At 42.9% G+C, this 24734-nt stretch overlaps 1 protein-coding gene and 1 non-coding gene across 13 annotated transcripts in view; both read right to left on the reverse strand.

Annotated features, from left to right (window-relative positions):
- SHLD1 (shieldin complex subunit 1) overlaps positions 1-24734 on the reverse strand; it is a 97578-nt gene that overhangs the window by 51692 nt on the left and 21152 nt on the right. Inside the window, exon 4 of one of the 12 annotated variants that reach the window (XM_030872601.2) lies at positions 20255-22051. The exons of the other annotated variants lie outside the window; for them this stretch is intronic. Within the exon in view, the coding sequence (XP_030728461.1) occupies positions 21891-22051 (161 nt within the window). The 3' untranslated portion in view covers positions 20255-21890. Of the gene's footprint in view, positions 1-20254; positions 22052-24734 lie in introns of those variants that run through there. 12 annotated transcript variants of the gene reach the window in all.
- LOC115861668 (U6 spliceosomal RNA) lies at positions 23557-23663 on the reverse strand. Its single transcript, XR_004042855.1, has one exon. It is a non-coding gene; the product is annotated as a U6 spliceosomal RNA (small nuclear RNA).

Below are 24734 nucleotides of genomic sequence, written 5' to 3' on the forward strand. Positions count from 1 at the left end.
GGAAAAATTACTTCTCATTAACCTAATGATTTGCTCTAGAAAGCAGAGAGACATTTTAACTGAGCTTGAATCTTGGTATAATCTACTAAAAATATGATCCACAAACTTTACAGAAATCTCTCCACCACAGAAAATTTAATCAACAGAACGAATAGCCAGCCACCCATTCACTTGTTCAAAGATATCAGAATTTTTAAAAATTGAAGGAATCAAATTTCATGCATCATAATCTCTAAGAAATAGTTATTAATAGTATTTATTACCATTTCCCAGTTGCCTATTAAGTACCAGGGCACAGTAAGCAGTGCTTTATATGCTCTGTACATCAAAGCATCCTGAGTGCTGGCCTATGAACTCATGCTGGGCCATGATGAAATTCTCACCAGTCCACGGCCAAGTGAGAAAACTTGTGACTAGAGAAGCCTGATCGTGATTTTGGGATTAGGTTCTTCTTCCATTTTGGATATTAAAATATCGTGTCTTTCACAAAATGATGGGGGATTTGTGGAATGACTGGTATAGGCTGTTTTTTTGTTTGTTTGTTTTTGGGTTTTTTTTGCCATAGGCGGGCCTCTCACTGTTGTGGCTTCTCCCGTTGCGGAGCACAGGCTCTGGACCCGCAGGCTCAGCGGCCATGGCTCACGGGCCCAGCCGCTCCGCGGCATGTGGGATCCTCCCGGACCGGGGCACAAACCCGTGTCCCATGCATCAGCAGGCGGACTCTCAACCACTGCACCACCAGGGAAGCCCTAGGCTGTTTTTAAGATATTTCGTTGGCAAAATAAAAAGTTGGGCCAATCTCTATTGGGCCTCAAAAAAAGGAGGAGGAGGAGGTGAGAGAGGAGGAGAACCCAAACTGTATCCAAACACTGCGAAATGTCTCCAGGGGCAAATCACCCCTGGTTGAGAATCACTGGTATGGAGTGAAAACTTGAGTTATCTACAGAAGTGAGGGAGGATGGATGCATTGTTGTAAGACATAGAATAACAGTAATTAGAAGGAAATTTGTCCTGGCCTGTAGCTGGAGCTGCCGAGGGCCCATTCTTGTGGCAGAGTGGCAGTCCCTTCAGGAGCAAGCTGGAGTGTGGCACTGGGGACCCACCTCACATGAGACACACAGCTTTCCCAACATGGACGCCACTAATCAGACACCTGACCGAAGGGATGTGCCCACAAAGGGAAAAGGGGATTTAAGTGTGAACACAGAACAAATAAATCTAATTCTAAGGATCTGTTTAAGGAGAGCATATCTGTTCCCACCCCCATAAATTATTTATCTATTTTTATTTTTTTTAATATCTTATTGGAGTATAATTGCTTTACAATGTTGCGTTAGTTTCTGCTGTACAACAAAGTGAATCAGCTATATGTATACATATATCCCCATATCCCCTCCGTCTTGAGCCTCCCTCCCACCCTCCCTATCCCACCCCTCTAGGTCATCACAAAGCATCGAGCTGATCTCCCTGTGCTATGCAGCAGCTTCCCACTAGCCATCCATTTTACATTTGGTAGTGTATATATGTCAATGCTACTCTCTCACTTCGTCCCATGTTACCCTTCCCCCCTGTGTCCTCAAGTCCATTCTCTACGTCTGCATCTTTATTCCTGCCCTGCCCCTAGGTTCATCAGTACTATTTTTTTTTTTTATATTCCATGTATGTGCATTAGCATACAGTATTTGTTTTTCGCTTTCTAACTAACTTCATTCTGTATGACAGTCTCTAGGTCCATCCACGTCTCTGCAAATTGCATAATTTCGTTCCTTTTTATGGCTGAGTAATAATTGCATTATTTATATATGTATCACATCTTCTTTATCCATTCTTCTGTTGATGGACATTTAGGTTGCTTCCATGTCCTGGCTATTGTAAATAGTGCTGCAATGAACTTTGTGGTACATGTATCTTTTTGAATTATGGTTTTCTCAGGGTATATGCCCAGCAGTGGGATTGCTTGGTCATATGGTAAATTTATTTTTGGCTGCGTTGGGTCTTTGTTGCTGCACACGGTCTTTCTCTAGTTGTGGCAAGCTGGGGCTACTCTTCACTGTGGTATGTGTGCTTCTCATTGTGGTGGCTTCTCTTTGTTGCGGTGTGCGGGCTCAGTAGTTGTGGTGCATGGGCTTAGTTGCTCCACAGCACGTGGGATCTTCCCAGACCAGGGATGGAACCTGTGTCCCCTGCTTTGGCAGGAGGATTGTTAACCACTGTGCCACCAGGGAAGTCCTTATTTTTAGTTTTTTAAGGAAGCTCCATACTGTTCTCCATAATGGCTGTATCAATTTACATTTCCACCAACAGTCCAGGATGGTTTCCTTTTCTCCACACCCTCTCCAGCATTTATTGTTTCTAGATTTTTGATGATGGCCATTCTGACTGGTGTGAGGTGATACCTCATTGTGGTTTTGATTTCTATTTCTCTAATGAGTAGTGATGTTGAGCATCTTTTCATGTGTTCGTTGGCAATCTGTATGTCTACTTTGGAGAGGTGTCTATTTAGGTCATCTGCCCATTTTTGGATTGGGTTGTTTTTTTGATATTGAGCTACATAAGCTGCTTGTACATTTTGATGATTAATCCTTTATCAGTTGCTTCATTTTCAAATATTTTCTCCCAATCTGAGGGTTGTCTTTTTGTCTTGTTTATGGTTTACTTTGCTGTGCAAAAGATTTTAAGTTTCATTAGGTCCCATTTGTTTATTTTATTTCCATTACTATAGGAAGTGGGTCAAAAAGGATCTTGCTGGGACTTCCCTGGTTGCACAGTAGTTAAGAATCCACCTGCTAATGCAGGGGACATGTGATCCAGCCCTGGTCCGGGAAGATCCCACATGCTGCAGAGCAACTAAGCCTGTGTGCCACAACTACTGAGCCTGTGCTCTAGAACTCATGAGCCACAACTACTGAGCCCACGTGCCACAACTACTGAAGCCCATGTGCCTAGAGCCTGTGCTCTGCAACAAGAGAAGCCACCACAATAAGAGGCCCGCACACTGCAACAAAGAGTAGCCTCCGCTCATTGCAACTAGAGAAAGCCCGCATGCAGCAACGAAGACCCAACACAGCCAAAAATAAATAAATTAATTAACTTTAAAAAAAAAAAGGATCTTGCTGTGATTTATGTCATAGAGTGTTCTGCTATGTTTTCCTCTAACAGTTTTATAGTGTTTGGTCTTACATTTAGGTCTTTAATCCATTTTGAGTTTATTTTTGTGTATGGTGTTAGGAAGTCTTCTAATTTCATTCTTTTACATGTAGCTGTCCAGTTTTCCCAGCTCCATTTATTGAAGAGGCTGTATTTTCTCCATTGTGTATTCTTGCCTCCTTTGTCAAAGATAAGGTGACCATATGTGCGTGGGTTTATCTCTGGGCTTTCTATCCTGTTCCACTGATCTATATTTCTGTTTTTGTGCCAGTACCATACTGTCTTGATTAATGTAGCTTTGTAGTATAGTCTGAAGTCAGGGAGCCTGATTCCTCCAGCTCTGTTTTTCTTTCTCAAGAATGTTTTGGCTATTCGGGGTCTTTTGTGTTTCTATACAAACTGTGAACTTTTTTGTTTTAGCTCTGTGAAAAATGCCATTAGTAATTTGATAGGAATTGCACTGAATCTGTAGATTGCTTTGGAGTATAGTCATTTTCACAATGTTGATTTTTCAAGTCCAAGAACAGGGTATATCTTTCCACCTGTTTGTATTGTCTTTGACTTCTTTCATCAGTGTCTTATAGTTTTCTGCATACAAATCTTTTGACTCCTTAGGTGGGGTTTATTCCTAGGTATTTTGTTGTTGTTGTTGCAATAGTAAACGGGAGTGTTTCCTTAATTTCTCTTTCTGATTTTTCACTGTTAGTGTATAGGAATGCCAGAGATTTCTGTACATTAATTTTGTATCCTGCTACTTTACCAAATTCATTGATTAGCTCTGGTAGTTCTCTGGTGGCATCTTTAGGATTTTCTTTGTATAGTATTATGTCATCTGCAAAGAGTGACAGTTTTACTTCTTCTTTTCCAATTTGGATTCCTTTTATTTCTTTTTCTTCTCTGACTGCTGTGGCTAAAAATTCCAAAACTATGTTGAATAATAGTGGTGAGAGTGGACAATCTTGTCTTGTTCCTGATCTTAGAGGAGATGCTTTCAGTTTATCACCACTGAGAATGATATTGGCTGTGGGTTTGTCATATATGGCCTTTATTATGTTGAGGTAGGTTCCCTCTATGCCCACTTTCTGGAGACTTTTTATCATAAATGGGTGTTGAATTTTGTCAAAAGATTTTTCTGCATCTATTGAGATGATCATATGGTTTTTATCCTACAATTTCTTAATATGGTGTATCACATTGATTGACTTGCATATATTGAAGAATCCTTGCATTCCTGGGATAAACCTCACTTGATCATGGTGTATGATCCTTTTCACGTGATTCTGTTTGCTAGTATTTTGTTTGCTAATGTTTTGTTGAGGATTTTTGCATCTATGTTCATCAGTGATATTGGCCTGCAACTTTTCTTTTTTTGTGACATCTTTGCTTGGTTTTAGTATCAGGGTGATGGTGGCCTCATAGAATGAGTTTGGGAGTGTGCCTCCCTCTGCTACATTTTGGAAGAGTTTGAGAAAGATAGGTGTTAGCTCTTCTCTAAATGTTTGATAGAATTCACCTGTGAAGCCATCTGGCCCTGGGCTTTTGTTTGTTGGAAGATTTTTAATCACAGTTTCAATTTCAGTGCTTGTAATTGGTCTGTTCATGTTTTCTATTTATTCCTGGTTCAATGTTGGAAGGTTGTACTTTTCTAAGAATTTGTCCATTTCTTCTAGTTTGTCCATTTTATTGGCATATCGTTGCTTATAGGAGTCTCTCATGATCCTTTGTATTTCTGCAGTGTCAGTTGTTACTTCAAGGACAGCATATCTGTTAATGCTATCAAGATTTACTCTAAACAGTAGTTAGTATTCATTTCATGGAATTAAAATGGGTTGCCCATTTTTGTGCAAACATGTACATTCAGCTCCTTTCTACTATTTTGTTGTACATCTAGTTCTTTAGTGACTTTTTATAAAGCTGTCACTTTTATCACTTATGAACACAGTTTTAGAAAGAAGAATCCACCCCAACACTTCTCACCTCCTCTTATGAAAAATTCTTTTATAGTTCCACCTCTGGAAGAACATTCTAATGATGCATGTGCCACAGCTCTGTATCTGCCACTATGGAAACTCATTTAAAAAGGCCACCCCCCTTAAATTCCTTCATGGCATATTAATTTGACGTTCTAAAACAAATATTTTACCATGAATTAACTCCTAGCAAATAGTAAGATCAACCCAACTAACCTGACTTCTATAGCCCTTCCGCCATCTGTAAATGTTTCTTATACATTCTTAAAGGGATCTTTTGTTAGTCAATAGGCTTTATTATAAATATTCTCCACTAAAATCTACTAAATCACTAATACTTAAAATAAAGCAATATAGTTCTCAAGATATGATTCTATTAATGAGAGTATTCATTCACCAAATGCATTGGGTAAGATATGTTATGAGGAAACCCACTACCAGATTGTCTGTGAGAGTTAAAAAGTGGGCATGACCTAAACATCCACCAACAGACATCACATCAGATAAAGTATGGTCCAACCATACAGTGGAATACTCTGCAGCCACCCAAAATATGAGATTTACATGTACTAAAATGGCAAGATGCCTTAATATAGCATTAAGTGAAAAGAGTAAGATACAAAATGCTATGTATAGTAAAATCCCATTTGCATTTCTAAAAAACAGATACATGAGCTGTTTGTGTTATGTGTAATATATGTGGTGTATGTGTATGTGTGTATATGTATGTATGGGTAAGTATAACTATATGTATGTATATGCTTATAACTGCATAGAAAATATCTGGAAAGATGCACAGAAGTTATTTATGATGATCTCTAGGGAGAAGTACTGAAGAGACATGAGACTTTTATATTTCATTTCATACCCTTCTGTGTTATTTATTTAAATAAATTTTTTAAAAGGATGACTAATGTCTTCATCACTAATATCATAACTATCATACATATACCAAAGTGGGGACCTCCCTCCAAAAATGTAGCAGCAAGTCTGCAACAAGAAAGATATGCGTTGGATTTTCTCTACAGCTCATTGCCTGAAATCACTAATGGCTTCCAGGGCACGAATCCTGAAGCCTGACAAAGAAAGGCTATATCTTTAAAAAGGAAGTCTCCAGGGCACTGCTTTTCCAGTAGTGTTCAAATAATTCTAGGGTTATCTGGCTTGCCAAATTGGGAACATTCCACAGAAATAGGACTCTAACTTATGAAACTGCTTTGAATAATGTAGTATCCTATATATTATTTTCAGAAATATTTTCAGAAGTCAGGAGTTTACACTGTATTTCTGGATTTTAATTATTTAATACCAAAATGTTATCATTGTCCCAATTTTGAATCACAATTCAAGCAGAATCAAATGTGGCCAAGAGCTGCCCTTGGCCCAGCATAGGAAAGGGACCCAAGACATAGAGCACAGCCTTGCGGGGCTGCAGCTGAAAGCAGTGGGCACTGTCCCAGCATGTGGCTGCTAGCCAGCTGACTTCTAAGCTAGTGTGCTCATGAACACAATGAGGATTCAAGGCAGAAAATTACAGGTGATGGTTACAGGACAACTCACTTGCTCTCAGGTACTGAAAGCAAGTCTTGCAGTGAAAGACACAATATGTGGCGTATTAGTGGAGAAGATGGTGACAGGGCTGGCAACCATCAATGCCACTCTACACCCTTTCTCACCCCAAGTCACTCAGTTTACATCCCCTGGGTGTACAGAAACAAAAACAGGGGATACAAATAAGGAATGTTGGTACCTTAACTGATCAGCACAGCATAGGCAGGCAAGATGGCTAGGAAAGTCAATTCTCCCATCACTCTGAAGAGACATAGTGATGCTGGATCTCTCTGTCCATAGCCAGAAGCAGATGCCAGCGACCTCAACAGATCCAGGGACAACACTGTGGGCCTCTGTTCCACTTCTATCAAGATTATTGTTTGATTTCTTTTAGCCCTAAACCCAATTCCTTCAGAACTTGGGAAGTAGTTTATCAAAACTCAGGCCTGACTGGTAAGAGTAGAAATGGGCACAAGGCATTTATTGCAGATGATACGCGTTCTCACAGTAATATAGGAAAATGATCAGTGCTCTTAACCATCACAAGAGATGGATATATGATAGAAGAAAAAGAGACAAGTGTCTTAATTTTCAACAGGGAGGAAGAAGGTATAATCCAGAAATCTATACATTATGGACCATTGAGCCTGATGCTTAAACAAGAGTTAAAAGTATAGAGGTGAGGACTGTCATTTGTGACACCTGTTGTGTGTCCAACCCCATTGGTTAGGTGTTATTAGCCCCATAAAACAGATGAAAAAACTGAGGCTCAGAGAAGTTCTTAACATGCCTAAGGACACCCAGTAAAAAATGATAAAACCCTTTAAGCCCCAAAAGCTGTACTTTCTCCCCATTCAACAAAGAAAAGGAGGTCGCCAGGCCCAGCCATGTGTCCTACAACATTAGGCTCACCTCTGTCTGATCACAAATTTAGCAGACAGTTCAAATATTTACATTCTTACTTTGTTGTCTGCCCCAAAGTACCTTTTTCCTGTCTAAAGAAACCGAAAAATGTACCACTTGTAGAAAGGTCTAATTTCTTTATTTCAAGAAACTAAAAGGGTGATGGGGAACTGATTGATAAAGGACAGTGAGCAGGGGAAACACAGTCATGTTACAGTAGCTTCATGACTGTTAGTCCAAGAGTTGAGCATCAGGTACAGCTTTCCTATGTCTGGCAAAACAAGATTATCTTCTGGGAGGGAAAGGGGGCATTTGGGGACAGTGTTGTAAGATTTTTGTTTTTCCCTCAGCTGATCACCGTGGGATGCTGCCAGGGTTCCTGCTGCCCGGACTCCACAAGATTTCCCGGGCTGGGCAAAGGCCTTATTCACCACCAGCACATACTCTCTTTTCAGTAAATAAACTGCCAAAGAATCTGAATATGTGGCATCTCTTGGGTTGTTTGTTGTTTTTCTCCTTGCCTTCAAACACTTCAAGTTTACCAAGTCAATAGGAAACATCTCATGCGAAGCTGAAGAGGGCTTCCCTGGTGGTGCAGTGGTTGAGAATCTGCCTGCCAATGCAGGGGACAAGGGTTCGAGCCCTGGTCTGGGAAGATCCCACATGCCGTGGAGCAACTAGGCCTGTGAGCCACAGCTACTGAGCCTGCGCGTCTGGAGCCTGTGCTCCGCAACAAGAGACGCCGTTGATAGTGAGAGGCCCGCGCGCCGCGATGAAGAGTGGCCCCTGGTCGTGGCACTAGAGAAAGCCCTCACACAGAAATGAAGACCCAACACAGCCAAAGATAAATTTATAAAAAATGAATTATTATTAAAAAAAAAAAAGCTGAACAAGATCCGGCTTCTAAACATAAATCCCTGTTAGATGCACCAGCACATGTATCCACATATCCATGCCAGTGGAAAAATGTCAAGTGCACTGGTCTACAGGGTTAGGTAGGTGACAGACACCTTCATCTAGGGCAATGTCTGCGATGGAATTCCTGTTAGGCCATCACGGAAATGTTCTTGTACAGTCCCAGATTGGTTCCAAGACAGTGAAAGATTTTACAGGATGTGGCAGACCCTGAACAAACAAAACTAGCCTGCAGGGACATTAAAGTCACGTAGAAAACACACAAGAGACTGAGTGGAAGATAGATTATTCTTTTCGGGAACTATACTAATGTTTTAATGATCAAGTCATAGGAATAGGCAACTTCCTCTTTTGATTGAGGAGGAAGGAGACAGCCTCCCAACCCCTAGTTAGCAAGCCCATCAACACCTCCTCTTGTCATTGTTGTTTTATTCCTTTAAATGTTAAATCAAGGCCTAGGCTTCTGGCGGGGGTTCCCCCAAAACCGCATGCTACATTTGAGGCCCTCTTTTTCCCCCCCCGTGGGGAAAGTTTTCATTTTTTCTATCAGATTCTTTTTTTTTTTTTTCGTCTGTCTGCACGGCTTGCAGGTTTGCAGGATCTTAGTTCCCCAACAAGAGATTGAACCTGGCCCCAGCAGTAAAAGCACCGAGTCCTAACCACTGAACTGCCAGGGAATTCCCCAGATTCTTTCTTTTTAAAAACCATTTTTAAAAAATTGAAGTATAGTTGATGTATAATGTTGTGTTAGCTTCAGGTGTATAGCAAGATGATTCATATATATATACACACATCTATATATATACATCTATATCTATATCTATATATTCTTTTTCAGATTCTTTTCCGTGATAGGTTATTATCAGACACTGAATATAGTTCCCTGTGCTATACAGTAGGTCCTTGTTGTTTATCTATTTTATACATAGCAATGTGTATATGTTAATCCCAAACTCCTAATTTATCTCCCCCTTTGTCTCTGCTATCCCCTTTGGTAACCATAAGTTTGTTTTCAATGACTGTCAGTCTATTTGTTTTGTAAATAAGTTCATTTGTATCATTTTTTAGATTCCACATAGAAGTGATATCATATAATATTTGTCTTTCTTTGTCTTACTTCACTTAATATGATAATCTCTAGGTCCATCCATGTTTCTGTAAATGGCATTGTTTCATTCTTTTTTATGGCTGAGTAATATTCCTTTGTGTATATGTACCACATCTTCTTTATCCATCTATCAGATTTTTGAAGGAATCTTCAGTCAAACAAGGTGAAGAACAAGTGTCCTCATGCCTCTCTGGTCTTCAAGAATGTTGTGTTGAAATTCAGCCCCTCTTGAATTACAAGTGTTTGTGGGCTTATTGAGCATATGCTTAGGGTGAGAATAAGCCCAGGACAGTGAAAAGGGAAGGCCAGGGCTGGTGATCAAGCCAGATGGGAGCCAGAGCAAAAAGTCACCCATTTCCCTTTATCCTGGCCCTGGCCCAGAAGTGTGTGTGACACAGAACTTGATGGTGTCAGCCTTGGAGGAAACCTCGAGAAGCACTGCTGCTTGAGGGAACCACTTGGGCAATATTGTGTATGGTGGTCACTGACAAAGCTCTGGAGTGAGACTGCCTAGTTCTACCATAGCCTTGGTTAAATAAATTAGCTGGGCCTCAGTTTTCTCAACTCTAAAATGGGGATGAGGGAGTTCCCTGGTGGTCCAGTGGTTAGGACTCTGTGCTTCTACTGCAAGGGGCACGGGTTTGATCCCTGGTTGGGGAACTAAGATCTCACACGCCACACAGCCAAAAAAAAAGAAATCTCTAAAATGGGGATGAAAACAGTATCTCTCCCCTTGCTTATTGAAGGATTACCTGGGATAGGGCCAAGGAAACAATAAATGTCAGCTATTGTGATGACTATTTATAAGTGACTTTATACTCTCCTTGTAATCATTCTTTTGTGTGACCTTTGCAGTGAGCACTTCCTGAGGGTGAGAGATGCATCATAATCTCTACGTTAATTCTCCTTTATAAGAACTTCCAGCCACATGTCTTAAAGGTACATTCTGAAAAAAAAAAGTATATTCTTACCTCTGCTACTTAACTATTTCAGAACTTCTATCTTCAAAGGACCAAAGAAAGTTTATTTCATCCACGTTTTTCTAATATTTTATCTTCTGTAGATATCGCACGAAGTCTACAATGATTTGAACATTTCTAACCTAACAGACAAAATGACAAAGTGGATTTTCCAACCTCTGCCATTCACAACACTCACTGGCTAAAAATTTCTCTTATGTGTGATGCTTTGAACTTCTTTCAGTGCTTTCATAACTCTCTTTATTTTATTTATGTGGTTCTTTACTTACTTATACCCCTACCTTTTCCCATCAAGGACTGAAGGTGGCTTTAAGGACACACAAAATCACAAGATAGCATAAAGACAGAGCCAAGGAAGAAAAACAAAGGAGAAAGAACACCAAAATCCCTGGGAATTGGGGAGAAAAAGGCCTTGTTCCTATTTTACAGAGAAGGAAAGCAGGGCACAGAACCACTAAATGACTTTTGAAGCTGTGTGGGTTAAAAGCTAGAAATATCATGGGCTTCCCTGGTGGCGCAGTGGTTGAGGGTTCGCCTGCCAATGCAGGGGACACGGGTTTGTGCCCTGGTCCAGGAAGATACCACATGCCGCAGAGCAGCTGGGCCCGTGAGCCATGGCCACTGAGCCTGCGCGTCCGGAGCCTGTGCTCCACAACGGGAGAGGCCACAACAGTGAGAGGCCCGCGTACCGCAAAAAAAGAAAAAAAAAATTATTGTGATACAGCAATTTTTCTTATAGAAACATAGCTTGAAGAACAATTTAAGGTATATACAAGGGTTTAACCATAAGAATGTTGAACACAGCCCTTTATAATAGCAGAACATTAGAAACAGTGAAAATGATCAAAGATAGGCAACTGTTTATTTGTATAATGATTTTAAAAGTTGTTTCAGAGAAATATAAGGCATAACAAGGAAAAGGTGATCTGACAGGCATTTAAAAAATAAAAGGACCAGTATTTCTTGAGATGTCCAACAGATTTTTTCACAGGAAGTTTTATTGAAATAAGCCTGAGAAATAATGCAGATAGATCCTGTGAACTTCTACCCACTTTCTCCTAATGTATTGTACTTCAAACTGTAGTATATTGACATTGATAAATCCAACCATCTTACTCATATTTCTCAGTTTTACTTAAAATCATTTATGTGTATCTATACGATTTTATCACATGTGTAGATTCACACATCCATAATCACCATCAAGATACAGAATATTTCCCTCACCACAAGGATCCCTCATGTCGCCCTTTATAACCAGGCCCACATCCTTCTGCCCACCCCAATCCCTGGTGTCCACTAATCTGTTCTGAAATTTCTAAAAATACTGTCATTTCAAAAATATTATATAGGGCTTCCCTGGTGGCGCCATGGTTGAGAGTCCGCCTGCCGATGCAGGGGACACGGGTTCGTGCCCCAGTCGGGAAGATCCCACATGCTGCGGAGCAGCTAGGCCCGTGAGCCATGGCTGCTGAGCCTGCGCGTCTGGAGCCTGTGCTCCGCAATGGGAGAGGCCACAACAGTGAGAGGCCCGCGTACCACAAAAAAAAAAAAAAAAGAAATTATATAAATGGAATACAGTATGTAGCCTCTGGGAATTCGCTGTTTTTTCCCATGCAGCCTAATTCCCTGGAGATTCACCCAAGTTACTGTGTGCATGGCTAGTTCATTCCTCTACTGCAGAGCAGTGCTTCATGGTCTGAATGCACCACAATTTAACAATTCTCCTATTGAAGGATAACTGGGCAGTTCAAGTTTTTAGCTATTATGAATAAACATGCTATGAACATTCATGTACAGGTTTTTGCACAAATCTAAGTTTTCAATTCTCTCAGATCAAATGTCCAAGAGTGTAATTACTGGATCATGTGGTAACTGCATGTTTAGTTTTATATAAGAAACTGCCAAACCATTTTCCAGAGTGGCTGAACCACTTTACATTCTCACCAGCAATGTATGAATGATCCAGTTTCTCTACCTCCTCACCAGCATTTGGTGCTGTCATTTTATCTTAGCATTCTGATAGGTATCATTATGGTTTTAGTTTTCCTTGTGGCTAATGATGTTGAACATATTTTCACGTGCTTATTTGCCATCTGGATATCCCCTTCAGAGAAATGTCTCTTTGTGTCTTTTGCCCATTTTCTAATTGGATTGTTTATTTTTTTCTGTTGAGTTTTGACGTTTCTACATACTCCAGAGATACTGGTCCTTTGTCTGATATCAGATTTGCAAATACTTCTCCCAGTGTGCATCTTATCTTTTCATCCTCATCATGTGGGTTTTCAGAGAGCAAAAGTTTTTAATTTTGATGAGGTTCAATTCATCAGTTTTTTGGCTGTTGTATTTTTCATTCTACCATTTACATTTGCTTCTTTTTCTAATTCTTTGCTGAGATTTTCTATTTTTCATTTATTTCCAGAGAATTTGTAATTGATTGTCAAGCATTTTTATGTTGGTTGCTTTAAAACCCTTGTGATTTAATTCCAAATCAGTGTGATTCATCTCACTGTTGGTGTCTGTGACTGCTTCTTCATTCAAGTTGTGACTTTTCAGCTCTTGGTTTGACAGGTGATTTGGGGTTGTATACTGAACATTTGTCCACTATGTTTAGAGACGATTCATTTAGAGAATCTTGGTCCTATTTAAATCCTTCTTTTTAGCAGGCAGCCATTCTCTTTAGGTTCAGCACTCAGGTTCTGGCCTGCTTTCATGGGCTGCGGTCTAATTTTCAGAGACTCTGCTGTTCATTGTGGTTTGTCTGGTGCTGCTGAGGCTCCCACAGGTCCCTGCTGGTATTGTCTGAGGGCCTGGCCTGGCCTATAGGTGTTCCTTGGCAGGGGGAGATCTCAGGCCCCTGGGCATACTTCCCAGGCAGGGCTGCTTGTTGAGGTGGGGTTCCCCTTTACAGTGCCCCCCTCTTTGCTGCTCCCCAGCTGCCAGAGTGAATGTGGGTAAAGGAGGGGAGTCTCAGGCCCATTAAGATAAAGGGAATTCCCAGGCTGGGTCACTTGCAGTGCTGGCAGAATCCCCCTGTTTGTGCCTCCTGGATGCCTAGGTCTGGCTTAGTAGGGGAGGGGCATCTTGGGCCCAGTGGAGGAGAGCACTTCCCCTGGTCACTTATTGCTACGGGTCTCCTATAGGCTCCCCCTTGCTGGGTGCTGGGTTCTCCTGATGATGTTGGATAGACAACCAGTCAATCATGGGGTGAGAGGAGTCTATGTGACCCGTTCTTGTTTCTAGATGTAGGTCAGGGTGCACTGGTCCTGGTCACCTTCTCTATGCTGTTCCTTCAGTCCTGGGGCCCCCAAAACAATTCATCTTCTTCTTACCACTGCAAATGTTCTACTTTGGATGCCACTTGCGTTTCCAGGGTGTATAGTTGTACTTAGCAGAGAAAAGCAGGGAGAAATAGGTCTACACTATTTTGTCAGATTACAAAAGATTTTTAAAATCTCTTACTTTTTAATGCTCCTATAATTTCATCAAATAAGGCATATTTAAATCCTTTGATCTTATCTTTTCAGAAGAAAATATAACATTTATTTGGCAAATGTGCAAAAAAAAAAGTCAGATAGCATTTTTTATATCTGTATTCTACCCTGTAATCAATCAAGCAAGATATGTGAAAAGGTGTCCTCAAATTATATAACATGTGCAGTAACTAGGCCTAATTAATAAGTCATTTTCTCAGACTTCAAATGAGTAAAATAATCTCTAACAACTTTGTTCATCTTTGTTTTAAGATGAAAAAACTCTGCAAAGAATGAATTACAAAGGCTTAACACATATGGTACATTTAAATTCTTTTTCTCTGTAAGGCTAAGGAACATGAAAAAAGTGGCCACAAGAGGGCAGCAGACTCAAACTCTGCCCCATAGCAAGAGCCTGCCAAGCACGTGCCCAGGCTCCAGACCCAGAGTAGCTGCTTAAGTATTACTGGCTAAAAACACAGGATATTATTTTAACCCATTCTCCCCTTACACTTTAATTCTAAAATGGCATTGGTCCATGGATAACGTCCTCATCTTTTTATCTATACTGTGCTTAACATGCCCCAATATTTTCCAAAAAGTTCTTTGTAGAAGAAAATTCTGGACATAACAATTACTGAATACATTGTAAAGCAATGAAGTTAAACCGCTTTCCTTGTTTGTTTTTAGAATTTATTTTAATCTTCCACTCGTTTGTATTATTTTGTAAGCAGGAAAAAACTCACAATACTATAAAATATAAGAATACAGTTTTCTTAATAGCTTTAAAAGACAGTCTTTAGGGGTATCCTTAAAACTGTAATCTCGGGCTTCCCTGGTGGCGCAGTGGTTGAGAGTCCGCCTGCCGATGCAGGGGACACAGGTTTGTGCCCTGGTCTGGGAAGATCCCACATGCCGCGGAGCGGCTGGGCCCGTGAGCCATGGCCGCTGAGCCTGCAGGTCCGGAGCCTGTGCTCCGCAATGGGAGAGGCCACAACAGTGAGAGGCCCACGTACCGCACAAAACAAACAAACAAACAAAAAAAACAAAACAAAAAAACAAACAAACCTGTAACTGCAGGCAGAGTGCACAGAAGTAAACAAGCCTCTTCTCCCACAGCAAGTGTCCTTGACACTCAAAGGATGATGAGAGATGGTACGGATCACAAATAGCATTCCTGAGCCTTAAAAATAATTCTACTCGGGCTTCCCAGGTGGCACAGTGGTTAAGAATCCGCCTGCTAACGCAGGGGACGAGGGTTTGATCCCTGGTCCGGGAAGACCCCACATGCCGCAGAGCAACTAAGCCTGTGTGCCACAACTACTGAGCCTGTACTCTAGAACCCATGAGCCACAACTACTGAAGCCGGCGTGCCTAGAGCCCGTGCTCCACAACAAGAGAAGCCACCACAATGAGAAGTCCGCGTACAGCAACAAAGACCCAATGCAGCCAAAAATAAAGAAATGAATAAATAAATTTATTAGAAAAAGAATTCTACTCAAACTGTTATCACCTCTACTATTTAACATTGTCTACAATTTAGCAGGCTAAAATACAGAACTATATGTATGTATGTATATATATATATTTTTAAGGGATAGAAAAGTCACAGTTAGAAGTAATCTGTAAAGAGGGTCTCCAAGGAAATAGGAGTTGCCAGGTCACTATGTGACTTTCGGTGACTTTCTTCAATATCCTGGGGTTTAACTTCCCCTTGGAGAAAATGAGACAACTAGGAGACCTTGGCAGTTTTCAAACCTTTTTTTTGGCCCTGACATCCTTTCTTCCAATGAATAATTATCTGGAGGATGAGCAAGAGTGGAGAGTCCAGGGACCACTTCCCAGTCCTGACCTGTAGCTCTCAAAAAGCTGCCTGGAGCACAGTTTGGGCACACTGGCCCAGAAGCTGTACCATTCTCTAACTCTGTGGGCCTTAATCATGTACACTTACGGTTTACCCTTCACTCCTTGGGCCACACAATTAGGACACATTGCTGCCTTCCAACAGTGGCAAGAAAAGAGTTCAAAACCCGTTTAGAACCTGAAAATTAAGCCTAGTTGGCTGAATCTGCATAACTCAATCCAGGAAGTGGTAACAAAATGCAGAGATGCATTGCCATGAAGAATACTCAAACTTCCCAAATAAAACCCATCAACTTGATATGTGATAGGAAGTTTCAGATTTTGTTCTATGATTTCTCAGAGAATTGGCTCATCAGTCTCCTTCTTTCCCTTCCTGAGTGTATCTTAGGTCCAGTTTAGAGGAGGCTCTGTCATTAGCTACTAGGTTGGGTACTATTTAATGCAGCTATAAAGAAAATGTCTTTAACATTATTTCCACGTCTGAAATATACCCTGACTCCTGTTTAAAATGACAACACCACATCCAAAATTCTACAGTTATTATGTAAATTCTTTTTGAGATTTTGAATTTAAGAGCTTATAATTTCTTATGGAAATAAAATATTCAAGAACTACAAATGGATACCACATGAATAGCAGAAAGGAAAAAGACATACTTATCTACTCTTAAAAAATAAATTCCTTAGATGAAATGCCTAAACACAGGTTATAAAATGGCCTTTGAAGATTGGGATGTTGACAGATTCCAAAAGAAGAATAAGGAGCAACAAACCACCATTTACTTTAAACTTATAGCCACTTGTCAGCAGGGCCTTTAATCATCTAAGACACTGTGTTTAATATTCAACTTGCTGTATACACTCAACTAATTTCCCCAACAACTGCTCTTAGAAGTTCAAGTTGGAGGAAAGGGCTGAGGTTTCCCACCTCCACGCTGCAATGTCAAAGCAACTGCAGAGGAACACTGTGTCCTGCATTAGAATACATCTTGGGTGCTCTCCAGGATAAAGGTTTGCAAGGGCTCTGATGAGACAGGCCACGTGAGCTACCCAGAGTTTATCAAGCTAGAATGGTACACACAGGACTGCACCTCCAGGAAGCCTTTGTGACCTTGAGTTTGAGAGGTTTCTCCAAGACTATTTGCCATTTCACTCTGCACTTTCATTCTGTTTACTATATGCTTTCTTCAAGCCCAGTAATGAAAGAGAAAGGAAATGTGTATCTAAGAGGCAGGGAGTTCAAGTCCATCAACAAAAATGTACTTGGGACTAATTGACAGGTTGAATTCATCAGTCTCTGGAGTGGACTGGAGCTAATCAGGGAGGGGAGAGCACACTTCAATGAGGGAAACAATGCAGCTGAGGCACCAGGGCCTGACTCAGCATAGAAACAGGCCCGATTGGAACAGCAGGCCTGCGTTAATGATACTTAGACACCAGCAGGGGCTTGTATTCAGCTGGTGTGCACCTGCACAGCCTTGCCAGTTGTTAAAATATTGCAATACTGTTGAATTGGTTGTTAAATATTTTGAACAAATACCCCAGACATCATATTACACAGTCCTGAAAATGAGGCACAGGAGCCTTGCGAGGAGTTGGCAGGAAAGTGAAGTGGACCAGGACATCTCAAGGGGATTTAAATAGAGGACGTGAAGCCAACTGTGTTTCGGGAGGACCTTCTTGGCGTGTGGCTCTTCTGCCTGATCTCCCCAGGAAGCGCAAAGGCGGGGGTTTCACGATCCTGTGCTTGGCCAAGGTGATAAGTTGTTGTTTGCTCCCCAGCAATTCATAGGAAATGGCTAATCGGTCACCTCAGGACAGATGAGCTCTGTTTATTTAGACAGAGCCTGGCCTCACCTGCCTTTGGTACCCAGACAGAAACGACCAAGGCTTTGAGGTTTTTCTGACTAATACTCTCAGATTCTTATCAACCCGTGCACTTCTTGGAAAGCACTCTCAAGCCTCACGTCCTTTGCCACGAATCCCCTCCCCCGGGGCACGGGCAGTGAGGTGGCAGCTGGGCACAGCAGATAAGGGCAGAGGAGTATCTGTTTCGCTCCCGGCACCTGAGCAGGAGCAGTTGGGGTGGAGGTCACGGCCGGAGAAAGAGGAAGAGTTTTGCGTGAGGTGACGAGGGAGGAGGCAGAGCAGGGCCTTCTTCCAGAAGCTGGGTCAGTGACAGGCCCACAACAGAGGCAGATGCATGGTGACACGGGGAATCCATACAAAAGGAGCCAAGTGCAGTGAGTCCCAGGTTGGATGCGCCCAATGCTGGGCGACCCTGGTGACTGCAACTGGAAACTTTTGACCATTCACCAACCCCTAGAAGAGCAATTTCCTAACAACACACAGCAGCAAAAAGCAAACCAAGAATGAAGTTGGCTTGGGAAGTGGATGTGTTGAGAAGCTGAGACGGGATGGCCACCATCAGGACACCTGCAGAAACCAATGTGCAGATAGGCCGGGTCTCTGACAAACTAGGGATCCAGAGTTATTGGACTAGATTAAAACATGGGCCAAAGTCTCCAGACGGCTGGTGAGGGAGAGAGTCTGTAACCAAAGGCACCTTAGAACATGCAGTGAGGGGAGGAAAGCGACTCAATTTACAAGTAGAAAGTGAACCCTCAGGCTCCTGGACAGTCTGAGAAACACGTGGTGGAAGATGGTCAGCGCAGAGCCCATTGGCTGGACACTCAGGGCAGTGACTCCCCCAGAGGTTAAGGCTGTCCATCTCAAGTTCATGGCTTGGTAACGGCCAGATTACAAGTGACCACCTAAGTTTACTTTGTAGAAAATCTTCTCACCAAAGGCAGATCTAGAATGTTTACAACAAAATAAACAGCTTTCCATGTAAGCATCTCCTACTGATGTCAGAATGAAGTCCTTTTGTGGTGGATAAACCTGACCCCAGTTATTTCCATTTAGCATAAACTCTCAGATGCGGGCTGTTAAATAAACGGATGGCTGCCTCCCATTTGACCCCAGCATAATCCTTGCTCCCATCATGGCTCAAACATACCATTTCCACTTAGTTCACAGGAACCTCTGGGTGATCTGGTCCATTTTTAAAACAGTCACGAGTATTGTCAGTAATAAATGGCATAACCTACAAAAGTACTAGAGTGGCCGGGTGTACAGCCGAAGAAAATTTTTGAAAATATTTAAGTCTGAATAAAATAGTATCAAAACCTAATATTCCTACCTAAAATTACCCCCTCCCAAAATGAGTTGTTTGCTCTATCAAGCTAATGAACTTGCCTACATTTATTTCCAGTAGCTCCTTGTCCCAAGGGTATCAGCCCCTTGGTTACTTTCCAGGTTAGAAAAAAGCAAACTTGTCTCAAAGTATGACTTAAAATGCTGCCTTTGGATTCGCCCCAGCTTTGCCATTTAATTAGTGACACTGGGCAAGTTTCCTAACTTCTCTAAGCCTCATGTCCTCAAGTATAAAGTAGGGCTAATTTCCATTTTTTAGGTTTGTGGTAAAAATGGAAAGTGGCAAAGGTTTGTGAAACACTAAGCATGGAGCCCAGCAGCACAGAACCTGATGGGCAGCAAGTCCTCCACAAACAGAAGCAATCATTGCTCACCCATTCTAAGACATTCCAGAACGCTGTTGCGCAGAGAGAAATGCCCAGGCACAGAACCTTCCTTGGGGGACTGTGTGCACCCCAGCGGGAGTGCTGGGAGTGCTGCAGAGGGTCAGGCACAGCCACAGGCAAAAGGCGGGAGATGGACGCTAAGGACAGTTCCACTGGGAAAGGTCAAGCTCCGGGGTGGGGAGGGGAGGGGAGTGTGAGAAGGTGTGGGGGTGGGAAACCTAAACAGGATGCTTTTCAAGGACAGCAGACAGGCAAATCCCCAAATCTCTCTCCTACCTGCCCTGATTCCAGAAATTGAACCTCTCTTTTAGGTTAAGGCTCAGTACTCTTAAAAACTGGGACTCCAAAAGCACAGAGGCGGGTGACTCATCTGTGTGTGTGTGTTTGCCTTGACAGAAGCGACAGAGTTTAAGCCGCTGCACAAGGGTCTATAACTTACTTTACACACGAGATATATATATATATATATATATATATATATATATATTTTTTTTTTTTTTTTTTGCCGTACGCGGGCCTCTCACTGTTGTGGCCTCTCCCGTTGCAGAGCACAGGCTCCAGGCGCACAGGCTCAGCGGCCATGGTTCACGGGCCCAGCCGCTCCGTGGCATGTGGGACCTTCCCGGACCAGGGCACGAACCCGTGTCCCCTGCATCGGCAGGCTGACTCTCAACCACTGCGCCACCAGGGAAGCCCCACGATATATTTTTTTTAAATATTTACTTATTTATTTGGCTGCACTGGGTCTTAGCTGCGGCGTGCGGGATTTTTGTCACCGCGTCCGGGATCTTTGTTGCAGCATGGGGGATCTTTTCTTTAGTTACAGCACGCAGGATCTTTAGTTGCAGCATGAGAACTCTTATCTGTGGCATGTGGGATCTAGTTCCCTGACCAGGGATCAAACCCGGGCCCCCTACATTGGGAGTGTGGAGTCAGACACTGGACCACGAGGGAAGTCCCACTTTGCACATGTTAAATGGCTGACAGTTCTGCCGTGTCTCCATCAGTTACACATTTTGACTTTTCTTTTGGGAGGCAGAGGAAATCTGACAATCTCCTCCTCCAACACTGAACATGCTATGGGGCTAAATTCAGGCTTTGAAACTGAGGAGGACCCTGTGGGGCTCCCGGGCATGGAGACTTTTCTGTCCCCCGTTTCTTGTGAGCAAGACTCCGGCCTCCATAACCTTCCCTGAGTTCCAAAGGGCAGATTTGAACTGTTGCTAATCAAGGGAGGAGCAGCCAAGAAACCATCTGAGGCCAGATTAAAGACCAAAGAAGCTCATCAAGATTAGGAGATCACCTGAGACCCTGCACACACCCTCATCTTGTCAGCAACTCCACCCTTGAACTATTGCTATAAACTCCTCATCAAATCCTCCCAGGTGGGGACACATGGTTTTTCACGACAGGAGCCTGCTGTGTCCCCCTTTGCTCAGCAAAACAATAAAGCTATCCTTTTCTACTTCACCCAAAACTCTGTCTCCAAGATTCGATTTGGCACTGGTGTACAGAGAGGCTGAACTTTCAGCATCAGCTTCACCTAATTCAGTGCTGCCTATGACTCCCAACCCTTATACTGGAACCTTCCAAAGTTATCCATAAGCATCCTTAAGCTATGTATGTGCATGGGGAGTGGGGAGGGGAATGGAGACACTTTATGTTGTGATCAACTTCAGCCCTAAATAAATGCGGGCCTCTCTCGTAATGAAATAATAACAGCATTTACTCATCCATTCTTTCTTTTTAATTTTTGTTTTGTTGTTGTTGTTTTTATTTTTACTCATCCATTCTTCATACAGTACCTGCTATCTTGGAATTTATGTTCTAGTTGGGGGAGACAAACAAATAAATTAACAATAAAATACATAGGGTGCCCAATGACACTAGTGCTGTGGAAAAGAATAAAGCCAGGGAAGGACATGATGAGGGAGCATCAGCAGGAGAGAGGCAAGGCTGGGCCTCTCTGAAGGGTGAGCATGCTAGGCAGCAGCCCAGCCTGGTGTGGGAAGGATGGGTAATGGTACAAGGTGAGGTCAGAGAGGCCAGGCCCAGGGCCCCAGGGGCATGGGGCCAGGTTAAGACCTCTTAAGTTTGGCTTAGGCTCTGAGTCAGATAAGAAGCCACCAAAGACTAATATAATATGATTTACACTTTAAAAGGATCCTCTGGTCTCTGTGTTAAGAAGAAACTGTAGGAGTGAGGAATCAAGATGGCAGAATAGGAGGATGCGGAATTCACCCTTCCTCACAAGTACATCAAGAATACATCTACAGGTGTGGCCCTGTTACCTTGGAGAGCTGAAGGGGTCTGGAGGTCCTGTGACGGTGTTCTGGGATGGAGATCTAAACAATATAAACATTAAACGGTACAGTTGCCTCAAATCCCAGGGAATTTCAGAATGACTGACACTTCTGAAGCTGTTACAAATTTTGAGGAGATGTTTGCCAGTAGATTCATAGAAGATGACAAAGAGTACCAGGAATACCTGAAACGCCCTCCTGAGTTCCCTCCAATTGTTGAGGAATGGAATAGCAGAGCTGGTGGGAACCAAAGAAATAGAGGCAATCAGTTGCAAGATAACAGACAGTTTAGAGGCAGGGATAGCAGATGGGGGTGGCCAAGTGACAATCGATCCATCAATGGCATGGACGAACCTGGGGTAACAATTACTCACAGCACAGACAAGAACCTTACTATCCCCATCAATATGCACACTATGGTCACAACCAACGGCCTCCCTATGGCTACTACTGATAGAAATGTCAACAGCTTTTAGTAAAACCATTTACTCTGTTAACATGAGAAAAGTTTATGTTGTATTTTCTGTTGGTCATAGTTTTACATCTGATTGTAGAGAGTGGATTGATTTTTTGGAACTTGAGAAAGAAAGAAACAACAGAAGAAAAGAAATGAGAAGGGCCAGCATCCCTGGCGGGGAAATCAAGGTGGGGAGAGGTTCCTGCACTCAGAAAAGCCCATTCATGGCGGGAAAATCAGCTGGGGCAGAAAGGGACCTTTGGGGGACTGGAGGTGAACACAGCAACCGGTCTGTGGAAGGCAGGACAAAGTAAGAACTGCGTACATGGTCCATGCCAAAGCCCTGCGCACCCTAGCCTGAGTCACGTGTCTCCTGGTGTGGAGGGGGTTGGGTGCTGGAAACTGGGGTTTGGAGAGTAGACCCGGGGAGGACAGCGATTGGCTGTGAAGAGACAGCCTGAAGGGACAGGAGTAAGGAGCTCCACAACAGGGAAGGTTTTTGGAAGAAACCCAGGCTGCTATAGAAGCAAGGTATCATTGTTGAGTGGCACACAAGGAGAGGAGCCGCCATTGCAACCCCCTTCCCCACCGCTGGCCCCTGCCTCCACGGACACTGGGAGGGACTCCCACCAGAGCAAGCATGTCCCAGTCTGTTGCAACTTCCTGCCAGTCTCTGTCACCGCAGACACTTTACACGACCCAGTTGTGGCTGCCTTATCCCTCCACAGCCTGAGTGAGTAAGTTCCCCAGTCAGCGTGGGTGCCTCAATCACTGCTGCTTTCACCACCTCTCGCCTGGGTGGGGAAAAGACACCTAACGGTAGCCCACATGCAGAGGTGGGACCAAAACCAAAGCTGAGCCCCAGGAGCTGTGCTACTAAGGAAGAGGAACGGAATTCTCTCTGTGCAGTTGCACGAGCTGTGGATTAAATCCCTGTGATCTGCTTGGTAAACCCTGCATCTGAGGAATATCTGAATGGACATGTGCTCCTACAACTGAGACCAGTCTAGCTTTAGCAACTGAGGGCAAGTACATGTGGGAGATGGGCCAGGTCAGAGTCTGAGCTGCTCCCACAGGGCCCACAGCAGGTCCAGAGACCTACCTAGAGGTATTGGAGGGCCTCCTGGGGAGGGAGGGGTTGGCTGTGGCTCACTGTGGGGTCAAGGACACTGAGAGTGGAGGCCTCAGGAAAATATTATTATTACTATTGTTTTTCTATTTTTAAATTAATTTTTATGGGGTATAGTTGCTTCACAATGTTGTCTTAATTTCTACCGTACAGCAAAAAAGTATGGAACGCTTCATGAATTTGCATGTCATCCTTGCACAGGGGCCATGCTAATATTCTCTGTATCATTCCAATTTTAGTATATGTGCTACTGAAGCAAGCACTCTTTTTTGGTTTGTTTGTTTCACTTTGTTCTGTTGTTGTTTTCTGTTTTAATTTTATTTAATTTTTAAATATATTTTTTACTTTTCTATTTTTACTTTATTGTGGTTTTGTGGGGTTTTTTCTTGTTTTTCCTTTTGTTCTTTTTTTTAATCGTCTTTGTGTGTTTGTTTTATGTTATCTTTGCTTTTTTTTTTTTTTTTTTTTTTTGTGGTACGTGGGCCTCTCACCATTGTGGCCTCTCCTGTTGTGGAGCACAGGCTCCAGACGCGCAGACTCAGTGGTCATGGCTCACGGGCCCAGCCGCTCTGCGGCATGTGGGATCTTCCCAGACCAGGGCACAAACCTGTGTCCCCTGCATCGGCAGGTGGACTCTCAACCACTGCACCACCAGGGAAGCCCACCTTTGTTTTTAGTTTGCTTTCTGTTTTTGTTTTGTTTTGTTGTTTTTGTTAGTTTTTTATTGTTTGTTTTGGGGTTCTTTTGTTTGTTCGGTTGTTCTCTTGGGTTTTTTTGTTTGTTTGTATTTTCTTTTTTTCTGTTTGTCTGTTTGGTTTTGCTTTTATCACTTGTCTTGGGTTTTGCTTGTCTGCTTGTTTTCTTTTCTTCTTTTTTCTTGGCTGTGCAGCTTGTGGGGTCTCACTTCCCCAGTCAGGGGTTGGGATAAGAGTGCCAAGCCCAGGACACCAGACCACCAGAAAAGTCCCAGACCCAGAGAATATTAGTCAGCATGAGCTCTCCCAGAGGTCTCCATCTTGACACTAAGACCTGGCTTCACCAAACTGCCTGCAGATTCCAGTGCTGGATGCCTCACACCAAACAACCAGCAAGACAGGAACACAGCCCCACCCATTAGCAGACAGGCTGCCTAAAAGTCGTACTAAGCTCACAGACACACCAAAACACACTACCTGACACAGCCCAGCCCATCAGAGGCAAAAGACTCAGTTCCAATCAACAGAGTGCCGGCACCAGTCCCTCCTACCAGGAAGCTGACACAAGTGCCTGGACCAACCTCACCCACCAGGGGGCAGACACTAGAAGCAAGAGGAACTACGACCCTGAAGCCTGTG

Source organism: Globicephala melas, chromosome 15, assembly GCF_963455315.2.
Source record: "Globicephala melas chromosome 15, mGloMel1.2, whole genome shotgun sequence".
NCBI classification, from domain to species: domain Eukaryota; kingdom Metazoa; phylum Chordata; class Mammalia; order Artiodactyla; family Delphinidae; genus Globicephala; species Globicephala melas.